This window comes from Perca flavescens, chromosome 12 (genome assembly GCF_004354835.1).
Source record: "Perca flavescens isolate YP-PL-M2 chromosome 12, PFLA_1.0, whole genome shotgun sequence".
Classification (NCBI taxonomy): Eukaryota; Metazoa; Chordata; class Actinopteri; order Perciformes; family Percidae; genus Perca; species Perca flavescens.
Genome location: NC_041342.1, coordinates 36,054,933 through 36,066,414, shown reverse-complemented (window position 1 = coordinate 36,066,414; position 11,482 = coordinate 36,054,933). Strand labels below are relative to the sequence as shown.

General features: G+C 49.0%; 1 protein-coding gene across 1 annotated transcript in view; it reads left to right on the top strand.

Moving 5' to 3' along the window:
* riok1 (RIO kinase 1 (yeast)) overlaps window positions 1–8,561 on the top strand; it is a 30,385-nt gene extending 21,824 nt beyond the window's left edge. The window contains exons 15-16 of the mRNA XM_028594408.1: window positions 2,406–2,531; window positions 8,343–8,561. Coding sequence (XP_028450209.1) covers window positions 2,406–2,531; window positions 8,343–8,453 — 237 coding nt within the window. The 3' untranslated portion in view covers window positions 8,454–8,561. The remainder of the gene's footprint in view (window positions 1–2,405; window positions 2,532–8,342) is intronic.
* Window positions 8,562–11,482: the final 2,921 nt, after the last annotated feature.

Below are 11,482 nucleotides of genomic sequence, written 5' to 3'. Positions count from 1 at the left end.
TCCACCCCTGCTCATATCTCATGTTTATGACCTATTACTGGGGTTGAGTATCTACTGAGAGCAGGGGGAATGAGTGGGAGAAAAGCCAGAGCAGGGGGAATGAGAGGGGGGAACGCCAGAGCAGGGGGAATGAGTGGGAGAAAAGCCAGAGCAGGGGGAATGAGAGGGGGAAAAGCCAGAGCAGGGGGAATGAGAGGGGGAAACACCAGAGCAGGGGGAATGAGAGGGGGAAAAGCCAGAGCAGGGGGAATGAGAGGGGGGAACACCAGAGAAGGGGGAATGAGAGGGAGAAACACCAGAGCAGGGGGAATGAGAGGAGGAAACACCAGAGAAGGGGGAATGAGAGGGGGGGAAACACCAGAGCAGGGGGGAATGAGAGGGGGAAACACTAGAGCAGGGGGAATGAGAGGGGGAAACACTAGAGCAGGGGGAATGAGAGGGGGAAACGCCAGAGCAGGGGGGAATGAGAGGGGAAACGCCAGAGCAGGGGGAATGAGAGGGGAAACGCCAGAGCAGGGGAATGAGAGGGGGAAACGCCAGAGCAGGGGGAATGAGAGGGGGAAACACCAGAGCAGGGGGAATGAGTGGGAGAAACACCAGAGCAGGGGGAATGAGTGGGAGAAACACCAGAGCAGGGGGAATGAGAGGGGGAAACGCCAGAGCAGGGGGAATGAGAGGGGGAAACACCAGAGCAGGGGGAATGAGAGGGGGAAACACCAGAGCAGGGGGGAATGAGTGGGAGAAACACCAGAGCAGGGGGAATGAGAGGGGGAAACACTAGAGCAGGGGGAATGAGAGGGGGAAACACTAGAGCAGGGGGAATGAGAGGGGGAAACACCAGAGCAGGGGAATGAGAGGGGGAACACCAGAGCAGGGGGAATGAGAGGAGGAAACACTAGAGCAGGGGGAATGAGAGGGGGAAACACTAGAGCAGGGGGAATGAGAGGGGGAAACGCCAGAGCAGGGGGAATGAGAGGGGGAAACGCCAGAGCAGGGGAATGAGAGGGGGAAACGCCAGAGCAGGGGAATGAGAGGGGGAAACACCAGAGCAGGGGGAACGAGAGGGGGAAACACCAGATAAGAGGGGGGAATGAGAGAGGGAGAAACACCAGATAAGAGGGGGGAATGAGAGGGGGAAAAACCAGAGCAGGGGGATTGAGAGAGGGAAATGCCAGATAAGAGGGGGGAATGAGAGGGGGAAACGCCAGAGCAGGGGGAATGAGAGGAGGAAACACTAGAGCAGGGGGAATGAGAGGGGGAAACACCAGATAAGAGGGGGGAATGAGAGAGGGAGAAACACCAGATAAGAGGGGGGAATGAGAGGGGGAAACACCAGAGCAGGGGGAATGAGAGAGGGAAACACCAGATAAGAGGGGGGAATGAGAGGGGGAAACACCAGATAAGAGGGGGGAATGAGAGGGGGAAACACCAGATAAGAGGGGGAATGATAGGGGGAAACACCAGATAAGAGGGGGGAATGAGAGGGGGAAACACCAGATAAGAGGGGGGAATGAGAGAGGGAAACACCAGATAAGAGGGGGGAATGAGAGGGGGAAACACCAGATAAGAGGGGGGAATGAGAGGGGGAAACACCAGATAAGAGGGGGAATGATAGGGGGAAACACCAGAGCAGGGGGAATGAGAGAGGGAGAAACACCAGATAAGAGGGGGGAATGAGAGGGGGAAACACCAGATAAGAGGGGGGAATGAGAGGGGGGAAACACCAGATAAGAGGGGGGGGGAATGAGAGGGGAAACACCAGATAAGAGGGGGAATGATAGGGGGAAACACCAGAGCAGGGGGATGAGAGAGGGAGAAACACCAGATAAGAGGGGGGAATGAGAGGGGGAAACACCAGATAAGAGGGGGGGAATGAGAGGGGGAAACACCAGATAAGAGGGGGGAATGAGAGGGGGAAACACCAGAGCAGGGGGAATGAGAGAGGGAGAAACACCAGATAAGAGGGGGGAATGAGAGGGGGAAACACCAGAGCAGGGGAATGAGAGAGGGAGAAACACCAGATAAGAGGGGGAGAATGAGAGGGGAGAAACACCAGATAAGCAGGGGGGAATGAGAGGGGAGAAACACCAGATAAGAGAGGGGAAACACCAGATAGAGGGGGGAAATGAGGGGGAAACACCAGAGCAGGGGGGAATGAGAAACACCAGATAAGAGAATGAGAGAGGGAGAAACACCAGAGCAGGGGGAATGAGAGAGTATAGCTGTAGCTGACTGTGTTTGAATTGATCGTAACATTCTGCAGACTCCGTGTGCCCCTTGTGATGTCACCGTGATGTCACAGTGTTCTGGAGTGTGACACTGTGACATCACGGTGACATCACTGCTCTGCTGGGAGGAGTAGCTGATGTTCTGACCTTCTCAGAGTTGTGTTTGGGATGTCTCAGGTTCCTGCTCTGCTGGAGGACGATCAGTCTTCATCCTCAGAGGAAGAGGAGGAGGAGGAAGGAGAGAAAGATGAAGAAGATGAGGATGAGGAGGAGCAGACTGAAGAATCTCAGCTGGACAAAAAGGTTTTTAACTCTTGTGTTTCCTCGGGTCGCTTTTTCAGAGTTTCTACCTAAGAAAAATGCCCAAAAATAGAACAGATAGTTCCATAAATGTAATAATGCATCAACATACGCTCTTCTGATCTTAACTGTGTGTGTGTGTGTGTGTGTGTGTGTGTGTGTGTGTGTGTGTGTTGTGTCTCTTTGAGTGTGTGTCTCTGTGTGTGTGTGTGTGTGTTTGTGTCTGTGTGTGTGTGTGTGTGTGATTGTGTCTCTTTGAGTGTGTGTCTCTGTGTGTGTGTGTGTGTGTTTGACAGATATCAGTAAATATCCCATAGTTGTCTAAAGAAACGCTATATTGTGTGGTGCTAAAACTTGTGATTTAAAGCCGTATTTAACATCTTTATGTAGTTTTATTTCTGAGTCATAAACCCAACATTTGGCCCCGCCCACATGAGATCACATGAGATCACATGAGATTACATGAGATCACATGAACATCTGTCGGGCTCGCAGACATAAAACATCGTCCACGTTGATCAGATTAAATCTGAGGACAGAAGATACCCGGTCACCACTACTCTGCTCTCTGTCTGTCTGCACACGTTACTCTGCTCTCTGTCTGTCTGCACACGTTACTCTGCTCTCTGTCTGCACACGTTACTCTGCTCTCTGTCTGCACACGTTACTCTGCTCTCTGTCTGTCTACACACGTTACTCTGCTCTCTGTCTGCTCTACACACGTTACTCTGCTCTCCCTCTGTCTGCACACGTTACTCTGCTCTCTGTCTGTCTGCACACGTTACTCTGCTCTCTGTCTGCTCTACACGTTACTCTGCTCACTCTCTCTGTCTCCACACGTTACTCTGCTCTCTGTCTGTCTCCACACGTTACTCTGCTCTCTGTCTGTCCGCACACGTTACTCTGCTCTCTGTCTGTCTGCACACGTTACTCTGCTCACTCTCTCTGTCTCCACACGTTACTCTGCTCTCTGTCTGTCTCCACACGTTACTCTGCTCTCTGTCTGCACACGTTACTCTGCTCTCTGTCTGTCTGCACACGTTACTCTGCTCTCTGTCCGCTCTGCACACGTTACTCTGCTCTCTGTCTGTCTGCACACGTTACGCTGCTCTCTGTCTGTCTGCACACGTTACTCTGCTCTCTGTCTGCACACGTTACTCTGCTCTCTCTGTCTGCATACGTTACTCTGCTCTCTGTCCGCTCTGCACACGTTACTCTGCTCTCTGTCTGTCTGCACACGTTACGCTGCTCTCTGTCTGTCTGCACACGTTACGCTGCTCTCTGTCCGCTCTGCACACGTTACTCTGCTCTCTGTCCGCTCTGCACACGTTACTCTGCTCTCTGTCCGCTCTGCACACGTTACTCTGCTCTCTGTCCGCTCTACACACGTTACTCTGCTCTCTGTCCGCTCTACACACGTTACTCTGCTCTCTGTCTGCTCTGCACACGTTACGCTGATCTCTGTCTGCTCTACACACGTTACTCTGATCTCTGTCTGCTCTACACACGTTACTCTGCTCTCTGTCCGCTCTGCACACGTTACTCTGCTCTCTGTCCGCTCTGCACACGTTACTCTGCTCTCTGTCTGTCTGCACACGTTACGCTGCTCTCTGTCTGTCTGCACACGTTACGCTGCTCTCTGTCTGTCTGCACACGTTACTCTGCTCTCTGTCCGCTCTGCACACGTTACTCTGCTCTCTGTCCGCTCTGCACACGTTACTCTGCTCTCTGTCCGCTCTGCACACGTTACTCTACTCTCTGTCGATTCTGCACACGTTACTCTGCTCTCTGTCCGCTCTACACACGTTACTCTGCTCTCTGTCCGCTCTACACACGTTACTCTGCTCTCTGTCCGCTCTGCACACGTTACTCTGATCTCTGTCTGCTCTACACACGTTACTCTGATCTCTGTCCGCTCTACACACGTTACTCTGCTCTCTGTCTGTCTACACACGTTACTCTGCTCTCTGTCTGTCTACACACGTTACTCTACTCTCTGTCCGCTCTACACACGTTACTCTGCTCTCTGTCCGCTCTACACACGTTACTCTGCTCTCTGTCCGCTCTACACACGTTACTCTGCTCTCTGTCCGCTCTACACACGTTACTCTGCTCTCTGTCCCTCTACACCGTTACTCTGCTCTCTGTCCGCTCTACACACGTTACTCTGCTCTCTGTCTGTCTACACCGTTACTCTGCTCTCTGTCTGTCTACACGTTACTCTGCTCTCTGTCCGCTCTACACACGTTACTCTGCTCTCTGTCCGCTCTACACACGTTACTCTGCTCTCTGTCTGTCTACACACGTTACTCTGCTCTCTGTCTGTCTACACACGTTACTCTGCTCTCTGTCCGCTCTACACACGTTACTCTGCTCTCTGTCCGCTCTACACACGTTACTCTGCTCTCTGTCCGCTCTACACACGTTACTCTGCTCTCTGTCTGTCTACACGTTACTCTGCTCTCTGTCTGTCTACACCGTTACTCTACTCTCTGTCCGCTCTACACACCACGTTACTCTGCTCTCTGTCTACACACGTTACTCTACTCTCTGTCTGTCTACACGTTACTCTGCTCTCTGTCTGTCTACACACGTTACTCTACTCTCTGTCCGCTCTACACACGTTACTCTGCTCTCTGTCTGCTCTACACACGTTACTCTGCTCTCTGTCCGCTCTGCACACGTTACTCTGCTCTCTGTCCGCTCTGCACACGTTACTCTGCTCTCTGTCCGCTCTACACACGTTACTCTGCTCTCTGTCCGCTCTACACACGTTACTCTGCTCTCTGTCTGTCTACACACGTTACTCTACTCTCTGTCTGTCTACACACGTTACTCTGCTCTCTGTCTGTCTAAACACGTTACTCTACTCTCTGTCCGCTCTACACACGTTACTCTGCTCTCTGTCCGCTCTGCACACGTTACTCTGCTCTCTATCCGCTCTGCACACGTTACTCTGCTCTCTGTCCGCTCTGCACACGTTACTCTGCTCTCTGTCCGCTCTACACACGTTACTCTGCTCTCTGTCCGCTCTACACACGTTACTCTGCTCTCTGTCTGCTCTGCACACGTTACGCTGATCTCTGTCTGCTCTACACACGTTACTCTGATCTCTGTCTGCTCTGCACACGTTACTCTGCTCTCTGTCCGCTCTGCACACGTTACTCTGCTCTCTGTCCGCTCTGCACACGTTACTCTGCTCTCTGTCTGTCTGCACACGTTACGCTGCTCTCTGTCTGTCTGCACACGTTACGCTGCTCTCTGTCCGCTCTGCACACGTTACTCTGCTCTCTGTCCGCTCTGCACACGTTACTCTGCTCTCTGTCCGCTCTGCACACGTTACTCTACTCTCTGTCGATTCTGCACACGTTACTCTGCTCTCTGTCCGCTCTACACCGTTACTCTGCTCTCTGTCCGCTCTACACCGTTACTCTGCTCTCTGTCCGCTCTGCACACGTTACTCTGATCTCTGTCTGCTCTACACACGTTACTCTGATCTCTGTCCGCTCTACACACGTTACTCTGCTCTCTGTCTGTCTACACACGTTACTCTGCTCTCTGTCTGTCTACACATGTTACTCTACTCTCTGTCCGCTCTACACACGTTACTCTGCTCTCTGTCCGCTCTACACACGTTACTCTGCTCTCTGTCCGCTCTACACACGTTACTCTGCTCTCTGTCCGCTCTACACACGTTACTCTGCTCTCTGTCCACTCTACACACGTTACTCTGCTCTCTGTCCGCTCTACACACGTTACTCTGCTCTCTGTCTGTCTACACACGTTACTCTGCTCTCTGTCTGTCTACACACGTTACTCTGCTCTCTGTCCGCTCTACACACGTTACTCTGCTCTCTGTCCGCTCTACACACGTTACTCTGCTCTCTGTCTGTCTACACACGTTACTCTGCTCTCTGTCTGTCTACACACGTTACTCTGCTCTCTGTCTGTCTACACACGTTACTCTGCTCTCTGTCCGCTCTACACACGTTACTCTGCTCTCTGTCCGCTCTACACCACGTTACTCTGCTCTCTCCGCTCTACACGTTACTCTGCTCTCTGTCTGTCTACACACGTTACTCTGCTCTCTGTCTGTCTACACACGTTACACTGTTCTCTGTCTGTCTACACACGTTACACTGCTCTCTGTCTGTCTACACACGTTACTCTGCTCTCTGTCTGTCTACACACGTTACTCTACTCTCTGTCCGCTCTACACACGTTACTCTGCTCTCTGTCTGCTCTACACACGTTACTCTGCTCTCTGTCTGTCTACACACGTTACTCTGCTCTCTGTCTGTCTACACACGTTACTCTGCTCTCTGTCTGCTCTACACACGTTACTCTGCTCTCTGTCCGCTCTACACACGTTACTCTGCTCTCTGTCCGCTCTACACACGTTACTCTGCTCTCTGTCTGTCTACACACGTTACTCTGCTCTCTGTCCGCTCTACACACGTTACTCTGCTCTCTGTCCGCTCTACACACGTTACTCTGCTGTCTGTCTGTCTACACACGTTACTCTGCTCTCTGTCCGCTCTACACACGTTACTCTGCTCTCTGTCCGCTCTACACACGTTACTCTGCTGTCTGTCTGTCTACACACGTTACTCTGCTCTCTGTCTGTCTACACACGTTACTCTGCTCTCTGTCTGTCTACACACGTTACTCTGCTCTCTGTCTGTCTACACACGTTACTCTGCTCTCTGTCTGCTCTACACACGTTACTCTGCTCTCTGTCCGCTCTACACACGTTACTCTGCTCTCTGTCCGCTCTACACACGTTACTCTGCTCTCTGTCGGTCTACACACGTTACTCTGCTCTCTGTCCGCTCTACACACGTTACTCTGCTCTCTGTCCGCTCTACACGTTACTCTGCTGTCTGTCTGTCTACACACGTTACTCTGCTCTCTGTCCGCTCTACACACGTTACTCTGCTCTCTGTCCGCTCTACACGTTACTCTGCTCTCTGTCTGTCTACACGTTACTCTGCTCTCTGTCTGTCTACACCGTTACTCTGCTCTCTGTCTGTCTACACACGTTACTCTGCTCTCTGTCCGCTCTACACACGTTACTCTGCTCTCTGTCCGCTCTACACACGTTACTCTGCTCTCTGTCCGCTCTACACGTTACTCTGCTCTCTGTCTGTCTACACACGTTACTCTGCTCTCTGTCTGTCTACACACGTTACACTGTTCTCTGTCTGTCTACACACGTTACACTGCTCTCTGTCTGTCTACACACGTTACTCTGCTCTCTGTCTGTCTACACACGTTACTCTACTCTCTGTCCGCTCTACACACGTTACTCTGCTCTCTGTCTGCTCTACACACGTTACTCTGCTCTCTGTCTGTCTACACACGTTACTCTGCTCTCTGTCTGCTCTACACACGTTACTCTGCTCTCTGTCTGCTCTACACACGTTACTCTGCTCTCTGTCCGCTCTACACACGTTACTCTGCTCTCTGTCTGTCTACACACGTTACTCTGCTCTCTGTCCGCTCTACACACGTTACTCTGCTCTCTGTCCGCTCTACACACGTTACTCTGCTGTCTGTCTGTCTACACACGTTACTCTGCTCTCTGTCCGCTCTACACACGTTACTCTGCTCTCTGTCCGCTCTACACACGTTACTCTGCTGTCTGTCTGTCTACACACGTTACTCTGCTCTCTGTCTGTCTACACACGTTACTCTGCTCTCTGTCTGTCTACACACGTTATGCAGCGATGCTGCCGGCCTCTCAGCACGCTGAAGAGTTAGTTTGTGTCTCCCACGGTAACGGAAAGATATTTTATTGGTTTATTGTTTCAGGAGAAGAAGAAGATGGCGAAAGAAGCTCAGAGAGAGAAGAGAAAAACCAAAGTACCCAAACACGTGAAGAAGAGGAAAGAGAGGGTGTCCAAGATGAAGAAAGGCAAATGAGGACTTCCTGTCTGTCTCTAAGGACTTCCTGTTTGAACTCATCAAACAGAAACAAACAATTGTTTTGAGTTTGCAGAGAAACTTTTAATAAACGTGTAATCACCTTCAGATCATCTTTTTCTTTTTCCTGTCAGTCTGACTACATCTGTCTCACTACACCTGTCTATCTGACTACACCTGTCTGTCTCACTACACCTGTCTGTCTCTACATCTGGATGATGATCCTCCAGACTGGAGGGTCGGGACTCGTTCCTTCGTCACACAGCGTCTCTGCTCGCTGCACCGTTAATTTAGTAAACATCCGAGACGCGCCGGCATAACGACATATTAAAGAGACAACCGTAATAATAATAATACACAGATATTAAGCTATTTAGATTGTTTTAACAGATGTAGCGAGATGATATAACAGAAGAAGAGATGACGTCGCTGATGAAGATATCAAAAATATCTTTAAAGCTCTACTGTGGAGTAATTTCTCCCATCTAGCGGTGAAATTGTATTCTGCATTCAAACGAATAGTGCTCTCTAGCACCTCGCTTTTTAAAATGAGTGTTGCCGCTACGGTAGCCCTTATGTACCAAGAAGATATGATAACATGTCTTACAATTTTGGCTTTTTTGGCGACAAGGATTCCTTCTCCTGTGGCTCGGCATCAGGCTGATCCTCCATTATGAACTAAAGGGCAGTTATCAGCTCATCTCACTGATCTCCTTCTCCGTCTCAGCTGGTTTCCGTCCAATTTAAATACAGATAATGAATACTTTGCTTACGAGGATAAGTCAGATTATTAGCTGAGGTCATTTTACACCAATGAGGACATATTTATGAATGAAGACATTGATTTTAGCTAATACAATACTTAAAACACTACACAGTGGACCTTTAAAATAAAATCAGTCTGTGTGCGTGTGTGTGTGTGTTTAATATCATGTTGAGATCTCTCGTCAACATTTAAAACAGACCTTTATTAATATCAGATGTAGGTGTGTATGTGTGCCAGCGGCTCCTGCAGGCTGCATTACACATTACAAACTAAACACATAAACACATACTGAAACTTTGAGTTTTATGTGTTTATGTGTGAATGAATGTTTGCCTGATTTCATGTTGGTGCAAAAAAAACTGACCTACAAAAGATATGTTGCCACCATTTGCCTGAAGATGGTCCCAAACGTTCCCTACTTTTAAACTTTATATATTTTAAGTTAGACAGTGTGCGGGAGATTCTTTGCTTGTCTCCCTCTGATGCTCCTGTCTCACGTTGTAGATGTGGGAAGTATGATTCTGCAGGGCCTGATGTGAACTTCTTTGGCCACCAGCCATGTTTCCACCTTTTCTGATTACAACAGAAGTTTATGTAAGTCTCTGTTTCAACATTTCAGTGTGATGGGCCATCAGGGACATTATTCCCAATCACTACTTATACAATAATTATTAACTATTACAATTACCTCACACACACACTACTGAAACACTCTCATATACAGTATATATAAGACACTGTTTCAGTAGTCTATATAAGAGTGTTTCAATTAGGAATGCACTGAATCCAGATTTTTGGGGTTAAACCGAATACTGAATCCACTGGTTAAGATTCTGGTGAATCCTCCTCCCATCCTCAGTCCATTAACACAGTAAACACATTAATGAAGTAAACAACATCCACAGCCTCTAACATAGTTAAATGTAACAAATTAATGTTGAATTCACATCGCTATCACCAGATGAGTCTCTAACAAGTGTATGATGAAGGCATGTTGGGGGTGTGTAGCTAACAAGTGAATGATGAAGGCATGTTGGGGGTGTGTAGCTAACCAGTGAATGATGAAGGCATGTTGGGGGTGTGTAGCTAACCAGTGAATGATGAAGGCATGGGCATGTTGGGGGTGTGTAGCTAACCAGTGAATGATGAAGGCATGTTGGGGGTGTGTAGCTAACCAGTGAATGATGAAGGCATGTTGGGGGTGTGTAGCTAACCAGTGAATGATGAAGGCATGTTGGGGGTGTGTAGCTAACCAGTGTATGATGAAGGCATGTTGGGGGTGTGTAGCTAACCAGTGAATGATGAAGGCATGTTGGGAGTGTGTAGCTAACCAGTGAATGATGAAGGCATGTTGGGGGTGTGTAGCTAACCAGATAATGATGAAGGCATGTTGGGAGTGTGTAGCTAACCAGTGAATGATGAAGGCATGTTGGGAGTGTGTAGCTAACCAGTGAATGATGAAGGCATGTTGGGGGTGTGTAGCTAACCAGTGTATGATGAAGGCATCTCTAGTTTCAGTAGTCTGTGTGAGAGCCATTTACTTGTATGTGTTTGAGTGTTTTAGTAATTGTGAATAATGTCCCTGATGGCTCCTCATACTTCTGGGTCAACCTGATTTAAAGGAGTGTGCAGGTTTGTCTGCTTGTTTTAGTTTTCTCCTACGTAAGAATTCTCAGTTTGGAAATGAGTTAGGCAACCCGCAGCGTGTCTCAGCCACAGATCACATGACAAAACCAGCTGAGCTTCAGGTTTATAACATTTAACATCACTTTTAGTTTGCATGCTGAGATTAATTATCTGAGATTTTACTTAAACAGTTGTTGTGTTAATGAACTACACACTCAAGACGGAGACAGAAGTACTTTACAGTATCTAATGAGGACACAAGGATTATTAACCAGGGTAGAATAAAACTCGACCTGATAAACTAGAATAACAAAGCTCCGCCCTCCACATGACTCACCTGAGACGAACAAGGAAACAGGTTGTTATTCTGCCTCACTGAGACGACACACTCACACTCTGAGAGACGGAGGATAAGATTCCCCTTCAGACCAACACTTCCACTGTAAGAGGACATCTACAGGAGGGAGTTCTGGGAATACTGGGAATACTGGGACACTACCACTTCATCCAGCTGCTGAATGCACAAACTGAACGAGTGATTTACAACAACAAAGACTCAAAGTGAAAATAAGTTTGAGGGAACAGGAAGTGTCTGAGCTGTCTACCTGCTGTGTTTTCTGTTTCACTCAGAGACTAA